This window comes from Dermochelys coriacea, chromosome 3 (genome assembly GCF_009764565.3).
Source record: "Dermochelys coriacea isolate rDerCor1 chromosome 3, rDerCor1.pri.v4, whole genome shotgun sequence".
In the NCBI taxonomy this organism is placed as follows: Eukaryota; Metazoa; Chordata; order Testudines; family Dermochelyidae; genus Dermochelys; species Dermochelys coriacea.
In genome coordinates, this window is record NC_050070.1 from 143,047,285 (window position 1) to 143,074,992 (window position 27,708).

Sequence of the window (27,708 nt, forward strand, 5' to 3'; positions counted from 1 at the left end):
ATGATTCTGTGAATGATTTCTGTTAATTACCAACACTGTCCTCAGAGCTTTAGAAGACATAAAGGAAGACCTGGCCTATGCACTGAGGCACTTTCTATTTTGATTGTAAGACTAAGGGAAGACACAAAAACACAGTAGGAACTCCCAGTGGATGGTGTTAACTTAGTATCTTTCTCTTAGTAAAATGTGGTGCCTGAGGACCATCCAGAAGAGAAGAAGCAAGTTCTAAGTAGAGTGATCTTGTGTTCCTGAAAACCAGGAATGTCCTGCTTTCATGACTGATCCCTGTGTTCCTGCTGGTTTCACAAAAATCAGTATTTTGTCCTACCTTTTGTAAACCGCTGAAAATTGGCCACTGGAAGGAACCACTAGCCTGCAGAGCTATTGAAACTGGCAGCAGGCTGGCTGACACATAGGTATCTCCAGAACCGCTGCCCACAGTGCCTGCCACAATGATTGAAGCTTCTGAGTTGTGACAGTAATAATAAATAGTAACAGTGCCAGAAGAATAATCCCACCTTAAGGCAGAGCTTTGGAAATAATGTGAAGCATAATGTTTGCGTAACTGTCATCTTACTGAACACTATGTTGGTTGTTACCTTTATTAATTTCATTCAAGCCACTTCTTTTTCTGGACCCGCATGCTGCGATGACTCATTTTAAAATGAATGCATATATCCCAAATATAGCACACAGCATGCAGATCATATTTGTCAACACTTCAATTGGAAATAATCAAAACAAACTGCAGGCTTCCAGTATACCTTTATCTGGCATTACACCAATTAGCAAGAATACATTTTCAGAATACATCTCTGCCAATAGGTGGCAATTGCAGTTTCTGCTTTTGCTGCAGCAAAAAGTGTGGCCCAAATTTTCAAAAAGGTGGCCACTGATTTTGGGTGCCCAACTTGACACCATGGAACTGCCATAGATGTCTCAAGCGGGGACACCCAGAAACTGATACAATCACTGTTAGTGGCTACCTGTGAAAATGTTGTTTAGACACAAACATTGGCAGCAATAGATGGGACTAGCAATTTCCTTATTTGTTGCGATATTAATTTTTAAAACTTCACTGAGTAAATATTTAGGGTATTTGTGAAAGGCGCTGCTTTCTAACTGTGACTTTTATCCATTTTCTAATAAAGTTGTAACAAGCAGAAGGCAATGCATTTCTGGGTGAATAGAGCATAGCAGTTTAACTACTAGAGAAGTGTACTAATCTTCATGGGCCTAAATGTGAACTTTATCCTTCCCCCTGGAGAGCAGTTACTCGCACACCTAGAAGTACAGTATTGCTATTTTGAAATGGAATTTGTCCATAAAAACAAGGAAAATAATTATACCTGTTCTTTTAATGAACATTGCTAACACTAGAATCCCCATTGCTGGAAGTTTTTATAGAACAGGATAGACAAGCAGCTGTCAGAAATGGTCTAAGTATATTGTTCATCCTGCCTCAGTGAATGGGGCTGGACTAGATGACCTCTTGAAGTCCCTTCAAGCCCTCCATTTCTATGATTCCGTCAATATATATACAATGGCTTCTTCTGTATTATTCTGTATCCCTGTCACTGCATACATCTTGGTTGCTTTTTCAACTATTGCAATGCAGCAAGCATGTTTTTATTGAGTTGTCCACAATGATACTAAGATCTTTTTGGTGAACACCTGCAGTTAATTTAGAAACTATCAATGTATATAAGTAGTTAAAATTGATCCTTCCCCTGTGCATTAACTTGTACTTGTCAATGTTGAATTTTTACTGTTAGCTTTGTTAGGTTCTTCTGAAGTTTTCCATAAATATCTCTAGGCTTGATTCACCTAAATAATGTTGTCATTTGCAAATGTTGCCACCTCGTGTTCTCCTACATTCTGACTATTAATAAACATGAAGAATGGGTTTCATAGTACAGGCCTTTGGGTTACCCCACTATTCACTTCCTTCATTGTGAAAACTGAGCTTTTAATTCTGTCCTTTCATTTCTGTCTCTTAGCAAGTTTCTGAGCAATGCATTTTGCCCTTCTAACTCTAAGAAATTACCTCTAAGCAATTCCTTCTTGGTTTCTTTAATAAACCCCAGTGAGTGTCTTTGGCTATTTGAAAGTCCATGTCAATTAAGAATTGACTTTGGTGGGAATGGCTAGCTGATCAACGATCCCTTTTGAAAATCCCCCTGCACATACACAGTTATAATGAGGGAGGAGGAGATGTCACACAGCCTCTGAGTATTTGGGAGATGAAAAGTCACTCCTGACTCCTACAGGAACATGGTTTTCTTTGTTAAATTTGTTGTAAAAGTTGACCCTCAAAGTAGTGAACCCTGTCAGTCTGCCTAGAGCAGGGGTTCTCAGGACAATTTTTTTGGCAGCCTCAGAGTGTTGCTGGTGGCCGCTCTGACAATTTTTCCTACAATACTTAATTAACTTTTAGAAAATGAATAAATATGCACATATACATGTCCAAATCAGTATAATTTATTTATTGCTAGCTAGTAAGTCTGTTGTGAAAAGTGATATTAACAAACATACAAGTACCACTTTTCGCAGCAGCCTTACTTAGCCCTGGCAAGCCTGGGGACAAATTAAGTCCTGGATGGGGTGTCAGAGGAGACAGTGGGGGCCAGGGATGATGATGGGGGATTGGTGGGGGGCAGGGGAGGCAGCAGGGGGCTGGAGCCTGAAGCCCCACACCTAGAGCCTGCCGTCCCACTACCCCAGGGCTGAAGCCCAAAGCCAGAGCCCTGCCATGCCTGGGAAGGTGGGGAACTCACCTGCTGCCTGCTTCTCCAGCATTGTGCCCCAACAGTCTTCAGAAGGGGGCAGGGCCCAACCCCTGCTGGCAGCCCCAGCAATCAACACCAAGGTAGTGCATCCAGGAGCAACAGGGATGGGGAGGGACCGCTATTTTGCCCCCAGCCTCCACCCCATCACAGCCCATGAGGCTGTGGCCACAAGAAAAGACCCTGGTGGCTGTATGCGGCCATGGTGGCCACATTTGAGCAACGCTAGCCTAGAGGTAGACCTTTTCAGTACAGCGCAAACCCACCAGATAAGCTAGATCTTCAAAGCATTTCCCCTTTCCTACCAGTGGACCTTCTATGATATTTGGATTGATCTTTGGGTAGCTTTCAAACATCCTTTCTGCAATTTTGGACTTTCGCCCTGCAGTGAGATCCTTGACCATGGACCTTCAAGCTTTCGCAAAGTCCCTATTATCACAAACAGGTATTGGTTCACACAATACTGTATCCCATTACAGGAGTGGGCCCTTGGTCAGACAATGGAACAGTTTTAAGTGGAAATCACTAGGATCAGATGAGATGATAATACAGATCTGCATATTGTCAGCTTACTGGTGATCTATAGGGCCATGCTACCATTATTATTACCATTTTTATTACAGTAGTTCTTAGAGGCTCCAAGTGAGATCAGATAGATACTGAACAAACACATAGTAAGAGAAGCTCTAAAGCTCTTACATTCTAAACAGATAAGACAGATAATTGGTGGGAGGGAATGCAGAGGCACAGAAAGGTGAAGTAACCTGTCCAAGTCACACTGCAGGTCAGTGGCAGAGCTAGAACAGAATCCAAGTCTCCTGATTCCCAGTCTAGAGTCCTAGCCACCAGGTATCAGCAGGAATAAATATAATGAATCTCCACGGGATTCCAGGTGTGAGAGTCCCCAGAGCTGATGATGCAACACCACGAACTATAATTTCCTGAAAAGAATGAGTTGGAGCCACTCTGATGCAAGTCTATCCACCCTCACTAGCCCACACAGCCACGTCATCATTGCCTTGGGACTGTCCATTTTCAAAGCAACTGTTAGCTGGCCATATTGACCATATTTTAGGTCCATCATGCAAAAGTCATTCAAATAAACTAATCTGTCATGCAAACTAGCATCATCGTGCAGCCTAAAGTCCGTTCAAATATGTTTAAAATATCTTTTTATTCAGAAGCCTTGGGAAGTATCCAGTTATTGCCTTCTTGATCACCTTTCAAAACTGGGAGCGGGGCGGGGGGGCTATAAGGCAGGGAGATGTAGCACATTGCTCTTAAATACATTTTGCCACTTGCAGGCCAAAAAAGAATTCAGGGTTTTTCTTGAATGCCATCCCAAAGGTTATAACTGTCAAATCAGGATATAGTTCTGAAGTTTGGAAAGGCCAGTTATCCTACAAGTGTTTTTTCCCTTTAAAAAAAAATGTCAACTATGGACTTCATTGATTCAAGAAGTAGCTTAAGAAGATTATACTTTCAGTATAGAAAAAGGGAACAACATAATGTTGGGGAAGAATAAAGTAGCATGAGAGAGAGTGACTGAACCAACTTAGAACACATTTCTGAGGAAATATGCTCACTAACAGTTTTACCCTAGGCACGAGTTAATGCAGTTGAATGAGTGCAATTGAGGGTATAATCTGGCCTGAGGTTTACAGAGCAATTGCCTATCTTTACAAATAGACTGCTGAGCCTAAAGACATAAACACAGCAGTGGACTTTTCAGGATGCGTAGCTGAGATTTCTATCCAGCCCTACAGTTATGTGCAGTACAAAATTTTGCTTGAAATAAAGGTGTCAACATATTTAGGCCGGGACCCATTAGAAACTACAATTCAGAATGACCAGTGTTACCGATACTCTCATGAACACATCTGAAATTCAAGCCAAGACTATGATGTATCAAAAGAACAAAATGTGATGCAATTATTTTGGCAACCTTTTTAGGGTTGTTTTTTCTGTCTTCTCTCTGAGGAAGAAGAAGAAGATCATAAAAGGGAAGGTTAGGTGATAAATTAAAGTCAGATACTGGAGGAAGGGGATGGACAAGGAGCTGGAACAATAGAAGGTTCTTGTGGTTAAGGCACAGAACCAGGAGTCAGGTGACCTAGGTACCCCTTCCCCCAACTCTGCCACAGACTTAAGTGTCTTGGCTGTCTCTTAGGCCAGAATTTTCAAAAGTAGCTTCTGATTTTGCCATCTTGGATGAGGCACCAAAATCAGTGACAGCAACACTGGCCTTAAGATCTCTCTCTGCCTCAATTACCCCATCTGTAAAATGGGGATAATAATAATTGCTTGACGCAGACACAAATACTCAAAGCTGAGATGAATGTATATATAAACATGTTTTATTGTATGTATTCTTTGGAGTAAATTGATTTAATCAGTTTCTGAGCTTTAGATTTGGCTGGTATGTATGAATCTGACAATTATGAAACTTTGGTCAACAAAAAAGCCAGACAGAATTTAGATTTTATTCTGATTCTCATTTACACTCTGGCAAGGTAAAGGGGAGTTAAGTGGGCATAAATTACATTCTACCAACTTTAAGGCCCTTTTCTGTTGCTAGAACATGCAGCATCAAGGGACCTTAGTGTAATTGAGAATCAGGCCCCTAGAGTTCAGACTGATACATGCATCTCAGCTTGGAGTATTTTGGAACAGATCGGGTGGAGCTGTGCTAATGTACACCAGCTAAGGATCTGCTCCATAATTATGCCCATTTTACAATTAGGGAAACTGAGACACAGAGCAAAATAACATCAGTATTATAATATACTCATTATATTTGGTTGCCTAAGTAGGGATACCAATGTGGAGTGTGTGTGAGAGAGAGAGAGTGTGCAAAACAACAACAATCAAGTTTAATTGCTGAATCTTTTCTCAGAGTTAGAAAGCTGCTCAAATAAGAAAATGTGATCAAATTTTTTTTAATTGAAATAGAGTAAGAATCTATCACTCTAATGTAGGAAAGCTTAGCTTTTTGAGTCAAAGTCTGGACTAAAAAGCAGCATTCTTGTCCAAAGTTATGCTGCTAAAACAAAGTCAAAATTATTTAAACTACTAAATTGTTAGTACAACAGTAGCTTGTGTGCTTCTCTCCACCTCCTTGCAAATAGCATAACTTTTGGTCACCACATGTTCAGATGTTAGACTGGTTATTTTTTATGAGGTGGTAGAATTTTTAAAATAGCTTTTGGAAGGCTTCTTACATGTCAGTTAATTCACCTGAATATTTAATAATAACTAGCATAATAGTGGGTGCTTACATCCAACCATTCTACAACTATTCATTCTCTAACCAAAGGCTTATGGGTGACAGACAATTCTTTGTGAACAGAAATAGCAGAATGTTCCATTGATTGGACTTAATTTTATAACATAAATTGCTGTATCGCTCATTAGCTTAATTATAGTTTCCGGAGATTTCCTGCAGACTAAATTGGAGGATAGTATAGAGAAAGGGGCCTGATTTTGATCCTATCTTATTGCATGCTGCTGTGAATCAAGGATAGCCTCACTAAAATCAGTGGAATTATACCAGTGAAAAATTGGTGTAAAAGAGATCTGAACAGTTGCCAACTTTCATGCGGTAAATAAGCACCCCGACTTTCACAATAAGTCAAAAATCAAGCTAATACCATTTCAAAACAAGGCCAGAACAACACAATCCCGAAGAACCCCAACTCTCTATGTGACTAGAGCCCCCCGGCGTGCAGTCTGGGACTGTGGTGGGCCCACTGTGCACCCCTGACTCTCTTCCCCCGCCTTGCCCTTGCTTGCCAGGAGCCGATCAAAAAAAAAGAAGCAACAAGCTGCAACAAGCTAAAGCCAAAAAACAACTCACAAATCAGTTAAGCCAAAAACAAGACCAATTTCTGCGTTTTTTTTTTTTTGCGGGTTTGGCATGTCTGGATCTGAATCACGTTTGGAGTCAATGAGGTCAAAATTGGGGATTCTCTGTAAATGAGAAGCTGTGACTACATTAGTTATAACTTATTGTTTTGAGTACAGTTTTTATTTTACTCAACATTTTTTTCCCCACAGAGCTGCTCAAAAGTTGAATCTATCATCCAAAAAGAAGAAACATAGGCCATCTACATCATCTGCGTCTGAATCTCCTCTCTTCTCTACCAACTTCAGCAGTATCCTTCAGACTTCCCCACCCCCCGCACCACCATGTTTGCTGAGGGCAGTCAACAAAGTGAAAGACACCCCAGGGTTGGGCAAGGTAGGCATCACACTCTCTCTAAAATAATTGTTTTTCTTTGAGAGGAGAAAAATATCCCATGCAAAACATTAATAGAGTACTAGGCCTGTTGTAGTTTTTTTTGTTTGCCCTGAAACTTGTCTTCAGTATCCACTCAAAGGTCTGACAAATTGGTTGCTTAATGTAGGTGACCTTTAATAAAGCTGGAGCAAACTTGTGCTCAATGAACCAGATTCAATCCTGTTGGCATAACACAGGTTTCAGACTCCTTAGCTGTGGTAAATGAAATGCGGGTGAAATGACAGAGTTGTCTGCAACCCCAACTCCACCTGGGGCCTTGCAGTAGGTTGGTCTCTATATTGACAGCTACAACTCAGTCTTATCTTCTGTCCATCGATTCCGCCCCCCCCATCAAAACCCCTTTAATATACTGATTGGCTATAGATCCTTAAGTACAAGATGGCAGCACCAGGCCAGCTTGAAGATACATTGATATATCTTCTCTCCCAGACAGCCTCCATTGTTAGGTCATCTATGGTACCCTTCCATGGTTGAAGCCCCAGGACGAGGTAGCTGCTTGCCTTACCTGAGGGATAATCCCTTCTCTAACCCCCAGTACAAATACCCTGCCATCTTAGTGAGTCTGGCACATTTCATTGGGGAATACTTTGGGACAGTTGATCAAGACAGAAGTTAGTCTTTAAGGTGCCACAAGTCCTCCTTTTCTTTTTGCGGATACAGACTAACATGGCTGCTACTCTGAAACCTTAATAAAGAGTAGCTTTTCTGTATTCATCAGGTGCTAAGTGAAGACACTGAATTTGCTGAAAACCTCTTTCCTTTTTAGCAGAGAAATGGTAATGTTCAATCTGGACATACTGTACACAGAATGTGCCTCACTATTTCCATTGCTGCCCTTGGGCACAGAACCACATCCGTTATTTTCATGGATGGCTTATCATCTTAGAGGGCTCACGGGATTTTTTTTTCCTTCCTGGTTTGGATGAGAAGTACTGTGTGGGCCTGATACTGGTCCCATTACTTCAGTGGGAGCTGCAGGATTGGGGCCTAACTATTAGTTGTTCCAAGCATTTAGTATGACAACCAGGTACAAGATTTGAACAGTCCTGTTTTGAGTAATGTAATCTTTAAATGATTTCCACTGCAAAGTTTTCTATGTCCTCCCAGGGCTCTTATGTGTCCAGAATCAAGATGAATAAAGTTTGCATTTACGAATAGTGAGGGATGTGCTCATGGACGCAAGGGACCAAAAGTAGCATTGGGCCTAATCGTGCAGTCTTTATTCAGACAAATCTCTTGTTGACTTTAATGGGATTTTTTTCCCGAGTAAGGGCATCAGGTTTCTTTCCATAATATGGAAAGGACTATGCAAATATACATATACAGCTCTGCCAATAGGCTTCAGTTCTGACCTGCTACATTCCTGCTATTCTATCTCTGGGCCTCCATTGAGCATGGAGTTCCAGCTGTATGGTAGTTTTTTTTATATCCACAAACAGAGCCAAGATTAGCCTGTCTACCAAAACCATTTACATTTGGAACACAAGTAAGGAACTGAGGGCTTGTCTACACTACTGCACCAGGTCGATCTAATAGTGAATAGCGTAGCTGAAGTCGATGTACTTAGAACTACTTACGTGGTGTCTTCACTGCGGTAAGTCGAGAGCTGATGCTCTCTCGTCGACTCCACTTGCACTTCTCATTCTGGTGGAGTTCCGGAGTCGATTGGAGAGCGCTCAGCGGTCAACCCCCGCTGGATCGATCGCTGCCCACTGATCCGGAGGGTAGTGTAGACAAGCTCTAAGTCTGTGGGAGTAGAAGGGCATTGTATTCATCCACTCTACTATCCCACCTAACTCTCACGTACAGCCCCATTTTCTCCAAGTGTAACTCCATTCTCTCCACTGTAACAAATGGAATAACACCCAGGATCATTTGGATTCTAATCTTCATTTTATGATACTGTGATAGGTGGAGGCTTTTCAGAGTCTCTTTCCCTTCCAAAATCCTGTCCCCTTTGGTGACCTTACTCCAGTCTTTTAAGTATATAGGTATGGGGGAACCTGGGGAATGTTCAGTCTCTGGGTTTTCCTTTTAAAGAATCTATAGAGGTCTGGCTTATTTATGGTGGTAAGGTATGGCTAAACCCTCACCCAGGATTTAGCCATATTTTCTATCCCTGTCTTCAGTGACGGGCTTGTATCTGGCCTGGTGAGTCCTTGCGGGAGGCGGAGGTTTACATGCTGTCTTCCTCCAAGCGACCCTGTTGTAAGAATCCACTAACTCTGAGGCACAGTAGCTTTCCTCCTGGTTTCCACCCATTCCAGTAACAAGTTCTCCCTTTTAAGATTACTTCCTCCCAAGTGGAGAAGGCTCTGCAGTTGTGCTGCTCATTAGCCTTCTCCTGATTGGGATGAGGGTGTGTCCCATCCAAGGTACACAAGAGAATATTTCTTTCTAAATGAATTTTTTGTCATCTAGTAGTAACTGATATGTTTAGGAAAGAATCTGTACAAAGAGTCATAAATGAGGGCTTTTAAAATGATTTAATGTGTGCTTCTTCAAAGAAAGTAGTTGTCACAAATTAGATTTAATTCATAGAATCAAAACAAGTGAAAATAGTTAATTATGAAATATTTCCATACCAAAAGCTATCTAGCCTGTATTTCTATTTCTGTCCTCTTCTGTTTCTCCTATGAGTCATCTTATAATTATCACCTAAAGCTCATATACATTCATCAAATTGTTCCCATCAATTTTCCTCTGTAGCATAATTTGCATTTTAATATGTCAGGGATAGGTGCGAGGCATAATAAATGGATAATTGCAGACGGAGAATGTAGTTTGCCAGTCAGACTGTGGAGACCTCAGATCTAGTGATGCAAATTTAAATCTATTGGATCACTGAGACATTAATTATTATTTACATACTTATTGTTTGGCAGTGCCCTGCTTCAAAGATAGATATTTCCTATATGGCTGTTCAAGAAGCTCTGTTAATTTCTTCCACATTTCCTTTCAAATATTTGCATTTATATGGAAGTTAAAGTGTAGATTAATGTGAAGGATGTGGAGTTAGGTTTAGGAAATTCAAGACTTTACTTTGTTGGTTGGGATTGTGGCTGCTCTTTTCTGGAATAATAGGAGGCTATCAAAAAATGACCAGTATAGCAAAGCTCTGATTAATTGTGGGTGAGGACTGAAATATCTGACTATTTGATATTTAGTTGTGGTACAAGCCAGGTTTTAGCCATCAGCAAAATATTCAGAGATATTAAGGTTACTTATCAGCTCAGATACAAAGGTGGTAGCTATAGAATAAGAATATAGATTGACTGATATATTAGACTTAAAAAGTGAAGTTGGGGTCAGGTGTTTAACATCTTCCTGCACCCAAGACCATCCCATAAAACATACTGTAACTGACTGGAATTTGGAACAAGCATTGTCTTCTCGTTAACATTCAACCCCAGAGGAGGAGGAAGGGCCTGTTTCAGCACTGATTTACTCCTGTTTTGACAGGTGTACTTCCATTGATTTCAGTAGAATCTCACCAGAGTCAAACTGGAGCAAAGCAGGGAAGAATAAGACCCATAATCAGGAAGCTATGCGAAAGAAAAATAGATGTCTTGATTGTTCTGTGGCCCTCCTCTGTTGGATTCATTTCCAGCAAATTCTAATTAAAGAAAGAGATACATGGCCTGTACTGCAAATAAATTAGCAGTGGGACACACACACATCCATCAATATCTAGCCCACAGGTGCTTCAGCTTCCATGTACTAGTGACAGTAGCTGGCTAGTAACCAGATGTTTGTGTGGGATCCCCACAGTTTTACAAAAATAGATTGAGTTGTCTTTTGGGCATGAATGATAATCCTCTTCCATAGCATGCAACAGATGGAGCCACTACACTTGCTTCTCCTTTGCACCCGTCTCTGAGTCATGGTCATATTCTGTACTCTTGTTCACATCTGGGTGGCAGATCAGTTTGGTTGGATTTAGATATACATATAGAGTGTAGTTATACTCACTGTTTGCGCAGGACATCTTTAAATACTTTTGTACCTTTATCTCGGCAGTATATATTGTATGTTAGCCTTTTTCAGTCAGAGAACTGAGCAGAGGAGCAGAAAGGTGCTCTCTGTATGACTGATGAACAATACCAGGATTTCACTCAGCATTAGAATATTGTGGCAAATGTTAGAGCTAGTTGGAAAAATATTTCCTCCTCCCCAGGGAACATTTCAACTTTTTGTTTAAAAATTAAAAATCAAATGTTTTTGGTTTTTGGCCAAAACCTGAAAACTTTCAGTTTCCAGATTTTCAGTGCAAACTTGAAATTTTCTGCAGAGCAGACACTTTTTGTGAGAAATTTCATTTTGTCAAAAATCCAATTTTCCATTGAAAAAAGTTTCAGTGGAAAATTTTCAATCAGCCCTAGCAAATGTACTGCTTGCATGCGGTACTTGGTTTTTCATGGCCTGATGTGGTTTCTGTTGTTGTTTTACTGAAAGTAGCCTTATAAAATTCTGCCACTGAAAGATGACATTTGTGTCAAGGGCAGAGACCAAATGGTTCTTTGCTCATATACTATATTGTGATAAAAGGATTGTTTTTTAAAGCAGAAAATAAAATAGTAATGCCCTGTGAGTGAAATTCAGCCCCGGGCAGATGGCTGCCATAGGGATTAAATGGGATTTAAGAGATGCATGACTCTAATGTGGGTGCTCTGCATAAGGGGGAACTTCAGCACATTGGGAGAAGCTGAATACACTTTGTAATACATAAGCCTAACCATGTTCTGACTGACAAACACTGATAGGTAGATTAGTAGCTGAAGTGGCGATTGCTCCTGATTCTGTCCATTTTCTATTGTCTGTGCCATGATTAGAGATATATTTATTAATTACTTTCGATTTCTTTGGTGCCTATCCCAGTCTCTAAGCCCTTACGTTATTTAAAAACACTATTATTTGGTTAAAAAAATCCAAAATTTGCCATACAATTCATATAACTGGTGTATGTTGTGTAACACGTGTGTTACTATACTTGCTTGTATTTACATTAGCTATAGTTTGTACAGATCGTAGATTATTTGAATAATCCTGGTCAGAAAGTGTTTCCAACAGTTGTTCCACTACTCTTTTAACTCCCTAACTCCTCTTTAGCACTTCATTGGAAAGCAAAGATAGAAAGCTGGATTGAAAGGAAGAAAACCAATGTATGTCTTGATTAAACCCACAAAACACAGGCAAAAAATCTTAGCGTAGAAGTGTTTGTATTTTGACGAGCAGATTTGTGGATGTGAGGAATTTGTTGGCAACATCCCTGTGTGCATTGAGTGGGTGTTTATGAAAATCCTGTATTAAGGTCAGCAGAAAACCAGATGCAACTTCTGAAATAGGTACAGTAGCTCCCTTCATTGACATCCATTTTGAAGGTTTTTAAAGTGAAGCAGGGGAAAGGTTTGTCTCTCCTTTGGAAACCTTCATCCATGGGAGTACTGAGAGAAGAACGTTAACTGTTACAGGACAAATGAGATCTAAACCCATTACCACTTGAACACAATTTATGAGGAGAAGAGTGAAAACTGTTTCTTTTCAAAGTTGCCATGGTTACTGAAATGGAAAAAAGAAGAAATACCCCATGAGGCGTTTAAAGGACACGTGTGTTCATCATTGTTGTCAACATGATTGTTCTATAAATTAAATAGTTAGTTCCACTTGGAATGAAATCCAGGTGGCCTTTTGCCCTCCAGTTAGTTGCTCATATCTGAAGTTTTCTCCAACAAGCACGCTGGATGGATCTGGCCGAGGCTTTCGTACATTTTGGCCAGATTCCTTCTGTGTGTGTGCTACCAGAAGGATTTTATTTTCTTCACTTCAAGCTGCTTTAAAAGACAAAAGATGAAATTAAGACAAGTTGGAAGAATTGCAATAAGCTGTTACTCTCCGGCCTTCCCAATCATATTTTCCATGTACAGTTAATTTGCACTAAATTAAAGCCCAGCCTGATGGTGCCAGTGCCACACTCCCACCTCTGTGCTGGAGCACTGGGCCAGAATGTGTCTGGCTCCCGCCTGGCTATGCAAGGGAGGGAGTGTGTGTGTGTGTGTGTAAGAAAACCTCCACTCACTTGTGCACCCACCATTGAAGGGATTGCCATTGTTATGGTTCCTGCTGTCTCCTAAGTGCAGGACCTATTCTCTGCTGGAATCCCTGCAGTGCAAGGCACCCCAAAAATAGGTGAGGAAGAGGTTATTTTTCCTAACCTATGCCAACCGGCCAGCATTGCTGTATGACTGGTCCATTGTTGTTAAACCCCTGGAAACGGTAACGTAGTTATTGTATGACTGGGAGCTCTGGGAAGAAAATCTGCATCAGTGGAATTCCTGTGCTCAACTAGAATCAGAATTTAACGGTGAAATTTTACTTTCAACTCTGCAAGGCAGATCTCAGTTCCCACTGCTGACCTGAGAGCAGAATTTTGCCCTAAGTGGAAAAGATCTTTTACAAACTGCTGTGGCAGGAATTTCATTTTCCCCTTAATCTAAACAGCACAGAGGCTGAATAGAGCAACATAAAGAGACCTTTGACCTCTCGCCTCCTGTCACAATCACATTTTAGATTAATCTCAGCAAAATCAAATGATGGCTGACTCTGTAAAAAAAAAAAAAAAAAAAAGTGTGGGCAGTAGATATCTTGGGTCCAACTCTGATGTTATTCACACCAGTTTTGCTGCAGAGTAATCCTATAGATGTGTCATTCCTGATTTACACTGCTGCAAACCCCCTGAGTGGCATTTCTTCATATCTGTGTCTATCTTGTATTCTTTAGTGGCTCAGTGGAACATCAGTGGCTGAACATCACTGTCTCATTTGAATGGGAACTCTTCTAAAGAAAAATATGGACAATGGGTCACTGTTTAGTAAATTGTGAGTTTTCCTTTGGTACCTCACAATCTACAGGAAATGGTGTTTCTTTTCCCATTGAAATAGTTTAATGCACTCAGATACTGTGGTCATGGGTGACCTTATAGAAACACAGATGGACTGAGGGAGGTTCTAGACAAAGCTCTACAGTAAAACAGAGGATGCGGGTTAGCTTCAGAAATAAAACTGTTTACCTTATTCTACCAAAGGTCCCCGTTCAGTGGTAGAAGAAAGCAGTTTCTTCTGTGATTCTTTAATATGGTTCTATAGCATTGTTTCTACCATGAAACTTGATTGTTTCACATGATTTGACTTCATGGTTTTAGCTTAATTTCACTTTTAGCTTTGGAGTACAATTTAAAAAAAGGTTTACACAAAAACCTGTGAACTGATACAATTGAGTTTTGCACACTTCTAATTGGCTTATCCACACAATGCCCTAGACCTTGTGCTGGACATGTTTTTATGCTCATTAGTGTAGGGTACTTCGTTGTCGTAGTGTATTTGTGTGAGGTCACTAAAGGGCAAAGTAACTATAATTGCTTTGTAGATCACTAGCCAACCACCTGCCGTGATCCATGAGATTCAGTCAACACAGCTGAGCTGATATGGTTGCTGAAGTCTAATGAATCTAATGAAAGAAGCTCCAGAAATCCTTAACAACCGCTCAATATATTAAGTGATCTTTTCTGTAGGGTTGAAAAACACAAGGCATATTATATTGCTTAACTTGTGACAAAAGTACAGTAGCCGTATTTTATAAATCTCTTACACAAATATAAATTACACTTCTTTTAGATTATAAAAATTCATCCTTCTTAACAGTTTGATTTCTTTGGACCTTTTATTTTTACTACTTTTGATACTTAGATCAAAATTGTACTCTATATATAATAATATTTTGTGGCATTCTAGTAGACCTAGTTAATCACTTCCACTTCACTTCTGGAGCTTTCCAAAGTGCAGTTTAAAACTCTTTCCCCATTTTTTGCTCATGTTTAAATCCCTGTAGAGAAGGTTAATACAAATCAGGAAAGTCAAGATCAAAGAATCTGAAAATTACAACGATTATTCTAGTGCAATGCTAGTAAGAAATTTAGATGCTAAATACTTCCCCAAACCTAGGAACTTAGGTAGGCTGGTTGGTTTGTTTTTTAAGATCTTATTAGTTTGGGGGGCAATAGTATAGTAAGTGCTTAAGCCCACAGTATTTAATATGTATATTTTTTTCTTAAATTCCAAAAGCCCATCTCTTCCTCTCAGCCCTTTTCCTGTGTATTTGACTCCTCTCTGCGTGTGTCCACATGCAATGTTCAGTGGAACTGACAAAATGGTAAAGCTGTTGGAGGCTTCAGTACAGCATTGCTCTAACAACACAGACTAATGATCCAACTGAGCTTATTGATTCAGCCCCGAAGGTCACTCTGCTTTTCTTTTTCTTTAAAGGCCTGGGCTTTACCTTGTGCCTCTAACACAGCATTGATTAAATAGTCAGTCTAGCTGGGGAAGATCTTAGATTTTAATAATGTGAGTGCTTTGTGACACCATCCCTCCCATTTACTTTCCTCTGCGAACCAATTTCCCCTCCCATTTGTGATTCCAACAGAGCACAGCTTGACAACTTCTGTCTTCGGGCATTCACCCGTTCCTTCACAATTCGTCTGAGACATCCTTTCTCTCCATGCTCCGAAACTTCATCTGCTTTCTTCCTTCCCCACTCCCTGGTGCCTCAGGAACAGCCACCACAACTACAGTTACTCAGTGGCTAAGAGAACAGGCTTGCTTCTACTCTGGATCTGTAACATTACTCCAGGACCATCCATCAGGAGGTATAAAAGCAAGATCCTTGCAGAACCCTCCTTTCAGATTCTGAGCATGTCAGGCCCCATCCCCAGCTTGGCTGGCTAGCGAACACCATGAAGTCATCCACAATCCTTGGTTCAATTTGTTAATAACTAATCTGTAAACCAGTGAGGTTGCCTCCATCTAGTGAAGAGATGGCCAGACTTGCAAGTACCAAATCTTTGGGACTTGTTAAAAATGACCTTGCTGGCTTTGCGTTGTATGACTGAGTATTTGGTCATATGTGAACAGAGGGGAAAGGTGTGTGAATGCACATTTTTGATCTGATCTCAGGTGTAGGAGAGGTCCAAGCAGTGCCCCTTGCCATGCATGGTTGACCATTCTGGGAATTAGTCAAGATGCCACAGTACTCCTCCACAAAAATCAGAGCATATGGGCACCTAAGGCTTTCTGTGGACCTTAGGTGCCCATATTGTAACATTTTCTTGAGACCTGAAGAAAATCACTATGTAAGCTCAAAAGCTCATCTTTCTCACCAACTGAAGTTGATCCAATAAAAGAAACATTACCTCACCCACCTTGTCTCTCCATTATCCTGGGACCAACACATCTACAACAACACTACAGATATATTGTGTCACTGTTAGGCAGAACTCTGAATTGATTTCATTAGGGACTTCTGCTTAGAAACTGATGATGGGATATAATGCAGGTTGTGGAATAATAAAATGAAACAGCATTTAGATCACTGTTTAATCAATCCTAAATTATTCATTCTGTGTATTCAAATAGGTCCTTCTGTATTGTCATTAATACGTCTCAGTTACACTTTTAGACACTAAAATACAAATTGTAAGCTACAATAAGCATCCTTTCAAAGTTCACATTCCTGCTGTCTAAAAAATATAACTTATGAAAATGTATTTTCCCCATTTTGTATGTGGTAAAGGTGAAAACAAAGTTTGCAATCATCAGCATGATCAGTCATGCAATTAATTCTTTGTATAAAAACAGGTGGCAAGTTAATCCATTTTTAAAGTCTGTGACCCACAAAACTTCTCCTCTAGGGAATGGAGCATGATCCACACACAGCACAGAGATGGCCAGTGGCACGCTGGTTGAGTATGTCGGTTGAGAAGATAAAATTTTAAGCAATAGTACTTGTTTCATAGTTTACATATATTATATATAGATCCTGTTACAAAGTAATTACTGGTGTGTATAACTAGTATATGCACCATATATTTTGTAAAAGAAAGACAACACCTGCCAATAATATATTAATAGAAAACTATTATGGAATTTAATTCAGAATTATGTCCTTTCTGTACTTTGGTTTAACCATCCCATATGTAACAGGAAATTTTATTCCCTCTGTAGGGTGGCTCAAAACACTGACACACATGATAGAAAATGCTATTAAATTCCATAGATTTTCAGATTAATTTATATAGAGCCCTTTATTGCATTTCTATAAAAGTAATGCCTTCATCTGTGTTAAATTCTGCAGGAACCTTTCATAAATTTCTTCAATTTATAAAATTCTCTTTTTCATTTTATTTAGGAAAAGCTATTGTCTGAAAGTGTTATATGTCGGAATATTAGCAAGAAATGGATTATGTGTACCTCTGTGCTGTAAATTAGTCTTCATTACTGCAGATACTTCCATGATAGATACAGAGAGGTAGGAAAACGTATTTTTCAGTCCTTTCCCTCCTCCCCTCTTCTCCCACAGGAAATACAACATGTGTATTTTAAATTGTTGTACACAAGTGTAGGATTAACTATCTTTCTTTCAAGTCTGTTCTTCTTCCCACTCTTCTGCATCCTTGGAGGTTTATCTGAACACAGTCAATTAGAAATAGAAATATGCTCTTGACTAGATTGGCCTCAGCACCTTAATCCAGATTCCAGCAGCTGCCTGACTCTAAAGGCCTTCACCATCCAGGAAAATAACTTAAACTACTGGATTTTGCCTTTTAAATAGCTGTCAGCTATCAGGAGCAGTGGTAAGGTATGTGCTGGCAAGAGATCTGACAGAGGTGCTGAAGATGTGTGTTGTCTGGCCACACAGAAGGTGAAGGCATGCACGCTGATTGATAATAGCATGTGCAGATGTGATAAACATAAGGAGGCCCATGCTTCTTTGGGGAGACTCAATAGCAACACAAATGAGGAAATGGAACTCCCCAAGAGACTCGTATTCAGCATGCAGTGGGAATCCATGAATCTTTTCAGATTGGAGGGAGCTATTTATCATGAAGACTATTATGCCGTGTAAGGCATTGCTGCAAGAGAACACCACCAAGCTATTTCCTATCTTATCGGTTTATATTAATAATGCAGCAGTTAATAAAAGAAGTACAAATTAAAAATAACTGGATGGGCTGATGAGCAGAATTCTTGAGGTAGAGGCTATCAGAAATTGCATTAAACGATGCACTGTAGTGCAGGAAATATAGGGGGGAAAATAAGCCTTGGCCTCTTTGCTTTTATTATTTTCTTATTATTCAGCTTATCTCTGTGAGCATGATTACTAGGGCTTTATGTGGCACTTAATAGTCAGATTTGTTTATGATTTGGGGCCAATTATTAGCTCCATAGAAATGAAGTATTTGCCATGCTGAATTAGATGGCCGATCTATCTCCTTCCATAGGCGCCAATAGTATATTGAATATGAATAACACTCTGAACATTATCCCTCCCCCTCTCCACTCCACCGTACCCTTTGTTCTCCTCCAACTCCCAGCCTGCAGTAGAAATCTCTATATGTTATACTGTAAATCTCACCTGTTCAAGCCCCAAGCTAAATTTAAATACAAATAACATTCCAGCAGAGTGGCTAGTCACCACTCTCAAGAAAGAGTTTCCCACTCTGAAGGTCCCTTGGTCCCTGGTGACACAATGGTTGGGCCTTAGAAATGGGACCTTTCATGCAGCATCTGTCTCCTAAATTTCTGATTACCATTCTTTTCCCCTGACTCTTACCTGCAACCATCCAGACCTCCTTATCCATGAACTGACCTATGGAGACCTGAGAGGGAGTTAACTAATTTCTGGACACCCACAGGGGAGATTTGAACAGCAGTAAAAGAATGAATAATAACTTCAAAACAGAGCTGAGCCACTCTTTTTGCCACCGCTGCAAGACAACAAGAGCATATTTACTTCAATGTGTGGGCTGAGTTCTCATTGATTGGGCCCCTTATTTACTAAGTAATTTTGATGGCACGCTAAAATTCAGCTCTCGGTGAAATAGGTAACTGAGTTAGTGAGGTGTGCAGCTGCGTCACACAGTTCTGTCCTAGCAACACAGACCCACTCAGAGTGAAGCCTGTTTGATTGAATGCCTGATTCAGAAAAGCAGCTAAAGCTTTAAAAACAAACAAACAAACAAAAAAAGGCTGTAGTGCGCCCATTACTCCCACCATGTTGCTGAAAAGTAACAGCATTTGCGAAACTAGCAAGATGGGCGCACCATGTCCCAGTTTGTAAATCTTTGTCAGCCTGCTTTAATGTGATTTAGCAGTCCAGGGCTTCTCTGTGTTATATTATGACTGAAGGACTTTATTTTTGTACAAATAGTCCTCAGAAATACCCTATTGTGCTATAAGGAGTAAGGTTGGTATCAATGATTCAGCAGGTTAAATGGGTGGAGTGGAGAAAGCTGTTACTTAAATATTAATATCTTCAGTTAGAGCGGAGGGCGGTAGAATGCAGGGAATGACAAAGCACACACTAGACTGAGCAGCCAAGCTGTGTACTGGAAATTCTCTGTGGCTGAGGGCTTGGAATCTTCCCATGGCAGGCCACAGAGCAACTGCAGAGCTGGTTTGCCAGCTTAAAGCCAGTTCAGCCTTACGGCTGAAGAAGCCTCTATGCTATGTGGTTCCCTTGATGCAGGGGATGGGGTGGGAGGACAGCTGGTGGATCCACCAGCCTCCCCTCTGCTTCTTGCCTATTCCTCAGAAGCCCAACACTTCCCACCCGTTTGCCTCATTTGGCAGCTGGCACGCAGCTGTATCTCCTCCCCTAAGCCAACTGCCACAGCTGAAGCTGCTGAACACGTCAGCTAGAGCTGGCCAAACTCTTCATTTACAGTTAATAATCATTACCATTTAAGCTCCTCTTTTTGGTTGGCAAATCATTTGCCAGCTGATTCTGATTTGTGTGTGTGTGTGTATGTGTGTGCATTTGTGGCTTGTAAATATTTATCAAATATTCAGACTGAGTGGTTCAAAAAGTGTCCACTCAGGCTAGTCGCTATTCACCGTTCCTGCTATGCACCTGGTCTCCCTACTCATGTAGCATTGTTTCTGCTCCGTGATTGGATGACTGAAGCATTCTAAGTGGGGGAATGGATACAAATCTGTGAAACCTTGAGGATTCACAAGCATTTTCATATGTCCCTGTTAGCCTTGCGAATACTCATGAAAACGAGATATGACCCCACAAATCCTATCAAATTAAACATGGTGCCTTTATTCACGAAAATATTTGCAATTTTTTTTCACTTACTCAACAGTGCTAACATTTCCCATCCTGTTGTGTCTCAGTGCCCTTCATCTGCCTGGTTCACCTGTTGCTCCTCTACTTGTTTGCCTACCAATCTGTCTACAAATGCCATGTTCTAGGCCAGGTTTTGCAAACATGGTGGTTAATATGGCCTTGCTTGTTCCCAACTGAGTTTTGTGTCTTTAGGGACAGTGCTCTGACTTCAAAGGCCCTTTTTTTGTTTCCAGTATGTTCACCTGTATGTCAGTGGCTGGCTTTTTTCCTTACATGGGGGGGGGGGGGGGAAGGGAGATGCAGCTATTAAAATTAGAATCAAAAGGTATATGTTAATCTTCACTTTTAAAAGGGATGTCCCTGCCCCCCCATACACAAAAATAGAGTGATAACCATAAACCAATGATTAATTAGACAGTCTCTCTTTTAAGGTACAGTCAGCATCCTTTGTTTCACAGGGCAGACTGTGGCGATCAAGTCAGGGAAACATGCAGATCTGTAAAGAGTGTTCCAAAGGCAAGTAACTAATATTTTCTCAGAGCTTTCCCCGATACTGTCTGGGCAGACTACCCTGCTGAAGAGAATAAGGGGGATGCCCTCCGCATATGATTATTTCTTGCTTTTTTTGGAAAAATCATAAGAGCTGACTCCATCTGAAATACAGTAGCTTTCATAGCAAGCATTTCCGCCTCAGCTGAGTTTTGGTTTTGTTCCATAATCACTCGTATTGAACTAGCTCACTTCTAGGGTAATCATATTAAATATAGAAGTGTGGATGGCTGAGACTTTGTTTTGCTGGTGAATGGGCCCTAACTATCTGATCATGGACAAAGACCATCCTTCCTTTTGTTTCAAGTTTCATTTTTGTCTTTTTTAATTCAGCTCTCATGAGCAACCTGTTTTTAATTAAAAAATTGTTAGATTTATATTACTGTTCGATTGAGGAGCGTCCATGCAGCACTCATTGCCTCCCTTGACAATCATCAATACATTGAATAAATGAACAGGTTTCAGAGTAGCAGCCGTGTTAGTCTGTATTCGCAAAAAGAAAAGGAGTACTTGTGGCACCTTAGAGACTAACAAATTTATTAGAGCATAAGCTTTCGTGAGCTACAGCTCACTTCATCGGATGCATTTGGTGGAAAAAATTTTTGCTTATGCTCTAATGCTTATGCTCTAATAAGCATTATGCTCTAATAAATTTGTTAGTCTCTAAGGTGCCACAAGTACTCCTTTTCTTTTTGTGAATAAATGAACAGATCCATCCATTATTCCAAGATCAAATAACCCAACAACAACATAGATATAACAAAACTCCAGTAATCCAGTTACCCAAACTAAATTTGTAATAGTTGTTAGAAGTCCCTCTTATCAGAAAATTAAACTGGGGATAGTTAAGTATCTGTAATAGCTCTTGATAGCTTCTTGAGAACAGTCCTTCACACCTGATAATAAGCATTGTTTTAATAGGAAATGTACTAAACAATGTAGATCTGCCTGAGATTGAATAGGATATTTGTTCATCATTCTTTAAGGCTAGATTTCAAAGCAAACATTTGAAAGAGATAAGTGTCTATAAAATGATTAAGTAGGCATCTTGAGTTCTGCTGATATGAACAAAAATTTGTTTATCTTGAGCAGAAGAAAACGTTAAAATAAAACGTAATGTTTCACCCACAAAATCTGTTTCTACTAATGGAAATTTAAAAATGGAGGGGAAAAATTAGGTGCAGTTCTTGCATGGCTTGTCAAAGGCAGGTGGTGTAGGGAACCTCACCCTTTTAGTGCCCTTTTATAAGGAGATGCCCAGCACAACTGTAGTATTTTCACTAACTGGAGAGCAAGGACTATATGAGGTTAGCAATGTAAGTCACCCCAAACTGGGCAGGAGGAGGTGGGGCTTTGACCCATCCTCTGCTCTAAATCAACCAGTGGGACAGCCTGTTGATTAGAGGAGCTCTATCCTCTGAAGGGATGGTGCAGCAGTTGTGTTCCTGGGGAGCTCAAGGAGGCATTATGCTGAGAAGTAACAGCTTTTCTACAGGAGCCTTGGAGCACATTTTATTTGAAATAGGCTATACCCTGATTGAGAGTGAAAGCCTGAAACAAAATGGAAAGGCACTTTCCTAGGAAACTAAGGGGAGAGCTGTAAGAAAGTTGTAGCGCTGTAAAGTGCCAGCGTAGATAAGCCCTGGGGAAGTTGAGGGGGAAAGCTGTTGGTGGTCTCCTGGTGAATAGGTATCTATATCAGAGAAAACAGCACTTCAGATGGCTGTCTCAGTAGAGAGCCCAAGATTTAAACAGTTATGGACACTGAACAATCCCTTTGGTCCTGGAAATGGTCTAACCAACAGTGTTGAGATAGATGGGTGGGTTGGCCAACTGCCATGGCTATTGCTTATGTTGTACCATGTCTGTTTATAAAGGAGACTTTGGCCTTCAGGACTGTCAACATGGCATTTTCCTAAGTATTAAATTCACTTCATATAATAAACAAAGAAACCTCCTAATTCCTATGCATTGAGTCTGCTGTCCTGCAGCACTCATGCCTTCAACCAAAATACCAGCCTTCATGTGAAAAAGTAAAACAAAACCGTCTCTGTCATGCAGCAGTGCCTTTGAGTTTACACAAACCAAGCAGCTGCTAGAGATCACAGCAAGTCCAAGAATATAGGGAAGATGAAGAAGGAAGGATGAGGAGGATTGGGCAAGTATATGTTCAGATTAGCTGAGATTTTAGTTTGCTAATATATAGATGAACTTTCAGACAAAATATCCGTATAAAAGTACAGGCTGCTGTAGCTGCATAATAGAAAAATGGTCTAGAGCTTTGTTTTTTGGTGCTAAGTTGCCTAACTTATTCACACACATTTTAGAGAGAGAAGACAAATGTGTGTGTGTGTGGGGGGGGAGTAATGAACTATTTGTTCAATTTGGATATTTAAAAAAAATAAATCTTAATCCTATCTCGGTACAGGTAATGCTTTGTCCTCACAATCCATATTTGATCCCTTTTAAACATTTAGTTAGAATAAATCTAAAATAAGTTATAGGTAAAAGTAACCTTTCTAGGAGAACGAAGGGAGGTGAGAAGTGATAAACTGTAAATTCCAAAACTTTGCTTGGCTGCGGGGCTTGCCTTGACACAAACTGTCCAAGATGGTAAGAGAGCCATTATCACAGACTGTACTGTCATTCTCAAACAGCTGAGTAAATTGTTTTGTTTCCCTATTATTGCTCATCAGACCTTTGTATTCTAAAGCACATTATCTGTAAACCATTGATAAAAAAGCTTTTTCCTTTGCTTGAGGGTTTTTTTTTAGAAGATATACATGCAGATGTACATTCAAAAAGTCTTTTGATAGTAGTATAACTCAAATATAAAATAGATAATTCAGGGCTAAAAGAATGTGTCACGAGTTCCTTACGAAGAATGATTCATTTTGTTTTGGCCATGTGCTTTTTGTCTTTTTAATTTTAATTTTAACGGGTAGAGCTGATGAGATGCAGAGGGCAAGCTGAGTAAGCAAAGGAGACTGACAACAGCAGTATCAGATATTAGTGAAGATTCACTAATTAATTGGCTATGCTTTTGAGTTTTTGTTTTGCTTTTTTGGTTGTGCTTTTTTATGGTCTTTTTGGTCAATTGACCCATATTTCAAAAGACCCAACACTGTATTTACATTGATTCTGCTGTCACTCACTGGATACTATTCTTGTAGGACATTCATCCCCATATGCCTTTGACAGACAAAGAAAAAATATTTCCAAGTGAGAAATTAGGTGCTTCTAAGAACCAACCTTTCAGAATAGTGTCTGCAGTCAAAAAGGCTAATTGTCCAAATGATAGTCATGCATGGCTGGCTTTCCTCTTTATGTTGCCTTGATTGAGACAAGATGAGCATACTGCTGGCCTTTGCAGTGAATAATTTTGTTAGAACAATATCTGCAGGGAAAGGCTTTTATACACCAAGAATAACAAGTGTGGCAAATTGCTTACAAAGCCCAGACCTAGAGGCCTCTCTTTCTAAAGCTGCCAGCCCCACAGTACAAGAGCACTGCAAAGCTGAATGCAATAGCTGTGTCCCTGCTGTAAACAATAGCACTTGTTTCTACACTGTCAGCTTGTTGTCTCATAAGATTTATTCACATGTGACCATTAGGTCTCTGTTACCAAGATTACATTTAAACCAAGCAGAACCCTAAATTCACAATGGGGATTGTCTGTAATAATAAAAGCAGTAATCACATGCATAATGTGTATGTGTAGGGGCTTAACCCAAACCTCTCCTTTCCTTTCCTTTCCATTCCCACCACAGAACTTTGCCTATGCATCACTACTGCAGCCGCCTCTGATCTAGTCTTCCTGCTTTTTAGCATTCCCCTTTCCAAGCTGTACAAAATGCCACTGCCAAAATCATCTTCTCTTACTCCTCTGAAGTCATTAACACTGTGATAGCCAAAAAATCTCCAGCCCAGAATGGGGCTACATTGTGCTTGGTGCTGTACAGACCCACCCAAGCAGAAATGGTCCCAACCCGCAAGGTTTGTAATCTAATTTGCAGCAGGATTCAGCAAAAGACTCTGGCATTTCACTCCATCGTTCATATCCGTCCACTGGCTTCCTCTAGATTTCTGGATCACATTAACACTTCTCATTCTCACTTGCAAGCCACTGCAGAACGTGGCCCCTACACCTCCCCTCTTATGTCCTCCTCCTCCGTCAGGAGCGTGGTCCACCCATGCCACCCTCCTTAATGCTACTTTTGCATCCTCTCATTCTCATTTTCCATACCTTCTTCCGTGCTCCCTCTTACTCTTTGAACACCTTTTCTCTCCTTGTCTTCCAAATTATTGTCTTCATTCACATCCAACTTCCTCCATGAACTCTACCAACCTTACTCCACTCTAAGGAAGTGGGGGAGGGGAAAAGTTTGGTGTTATAATGTTACAGATATTTTTGTTAACTGTAACAAAAGGGGATGTGTGACATTCTGTAACTTGGGGGAGCATACTGTAACCCTCATATTCCTCATTTTCATATTATCATGATCTTGCATATAAAGCATGCCTTGTAAGGTATCGGGGAAAGGTTATGATCTGCTGAAAGTCATTTCTCTATCCATTTCTGTGTATCATTAATGCATATGAAATTATGAGAATTGTGTTGTGTGGTGATCTCTAAAGCATGCTGTAAGTTGGGGAATCAGCCAGATATTAGCTCCCCACAGGCAACAGCAAGGAAAGTAACCAATGCACGGGCGGGGTGTCAAACAACCCAACAATAGCCATTGTCCAGCAAGTGAGCTACAATGCAATGACTTACCTGCATGAGGCCACACCAGGGGAATTGCTCAACCTTGCTTGGAGAGACTCAGCAATGGTCACCTGACTCTGAAGGGGGGGCAAAGCCCAGAGGGAGGAAAGGACATGATAAAAGGGAGAGACATTTGCCATGCTCTTCCTCTCTCTTCCACCTACACCTACAGACACCACCACCAAGCGACTGAAGCACTGATCAAAAGGGAGAGCCTGGCTGAAGAGCAACCAGCCAGTCTGTGGTGAGAAGTATTTAAGTTTGTAAGGGCATTAAAAGTGTTAAGATCAGCTTAGAATGCGTTTTGCTTTTATTTCATCTGACTAAATCTGACTTGTTATGCTTTGATTTATAATTACTTACAATCTATCTTTATAGTTAATAAATCTGTTTGTTCATTCTACCTGAAGCAGTGCGTTTGGTTTGAAGAGTGTCAGAGACTCTCCTTGGGATAACAAACCTGGTACATATCGATTTCTTTATTAAATTGACAAACTCATGTAAGCTTGCAGCGTCCAGTGGGCATAACTGGACATTGGAAGATGGAGGTTCTTAGGCTTGTGTCTAGGACCAGAGATATTGGCTAGTGTCATTCGGTTGCACAATCCAAGGAGCAGCTTACATGCCAGAGGCTGTGAGTGAACAGCCCAGGAGTGAGGGTTCTCACAGCAGAGCAGAGTAAGGCTGGTTCCCAGAGTCAAGGATTGGAATGACCTAGCAGATCACTGGTCCACATAATACCAGAGGGGAACGTCACAGGATGATCAAACGGAGTAGGCCAGATTCTCATGTGGTGTAAATCAGCATAGCTCCATTGCGGTGAACAAATCTGTGCTGATTTACCCCAACTGAGGATCAGGTCCTTAAAATCTGAAATTTTCAAATAATTCAGCATGTATATCCAATACAGATGGGGAAAAAAGACAAGCATTTGGATTCAGAGCTACCATATAGAACCAGGCATACAGATGAGCATTAGTTTTATCCGAGTGCCAATGTGATCCAATAGCTTCATGTCAACTGCCCAAAACAGCATTTTTACAGCTGTTTCAGACTAGCTACATCTAAAATCACCTAGTGCAGTTGCTCAGTCTAGTCTCCACACCCTGGAGTCATGCTTGCCTCCTCTCAGTTGCCCAGTCTTCTCTGCTGCCCAATGATGCAATGATCTGTTGCCCTTTCTCCCACTGACTTACTGCTTTTTTTGTTTGATAGTGCAATGATCCCTAGTGTATTATTAGAGTATAATCCAAAGCTATTAATTATTTTTACCATAGCAGTGATATCCCTTTTCATAAATGAGGTTTACAAATCTCACTGCTGGCTGTTACATATCAGTGTTATCCTTTAATTTTTTTTAAAAGCATGTATAAGTTAAATGATGGATTGCATTAATAAAAAAAAGCAGTGTATTGCTGTATGTAAACTAGTCCCTTATGGTATTCTATGCCTCTCTCAGCCTTGTATCAACAAAGTGTTCAACAAGGCATTCATTTACAGAAGGGCGGGGGGAAATCACCTGCCCTGAAAGTTCAGGCTTTGACTTAGTAAAACATACAAACTCTTCTTTGTGCAAACCGTGTGCCAAATAGAAAAGGACCAGGAGCAACACAACTATAATGCCAGGACTTAAGGACACAGAATGAAAAACCCCATTTCATGAGAATGAGGCATTAGGGGATATGAATGTACATTCACACACACAAAGAAAATCAAAACCCAACTAGATTATTCAGATTTGTAAACGCAGTGGGGGCAGTTCCCTGGCAGGTGTAAAATGGTGTAGTCCTATTGCTGTCCTTGTTGAATACGATTGTGGATCTTATTAGAAGGCTTTAGGACAACAACATACAGTAATCCCATAGAACTATGCAAGTCTAGTCCAGTGTCATCTCACCACTCAATCAAGAACGCAGTTTCCACACTAGGTTTAAGTATTCCTGAAATGACTTAATGCTTCTATCACATTGTGTTCATGTTTGCAAGACACTGCAGATTATCTTTACAATTAATTCACATGCCATGGATTTTGTTGAAGTTAGCATGGCAAGCTGTAGTCTATTTATAATGTTAGGGTAGACGCCAGGTATTCAGAAAATGTAGGTTTTTTTAAAAACTAA

General features: G+C 40.4%; 1 protein-coding gene across 4 annotated transcripts in view; it reads left to right on the forward strand.

Annotated features, from left to right (window-relative positions):
- The window catches only part of KIF26B (kinesin family member 26B), a 429,496-nt gene that overhangs the window by 273,160 nt on the left and 128,628 nt on the right, over positions 1-27,708 (forward strand). For all 4 annotated transcript variants that reach the window (XM_043512263.1, XM_038396564.2, XM_043512264.1 and 1 more), the window contains one exon: positions 6,843-7,026. In XM_043512263.1, coding sequence (XP_043368198.1) covers positions 6,843-7,026 — 184 coding nt within the window. The remainder of the gene's footprint in view (positions 1-6,842; positions 7,027-27,708) is intronic.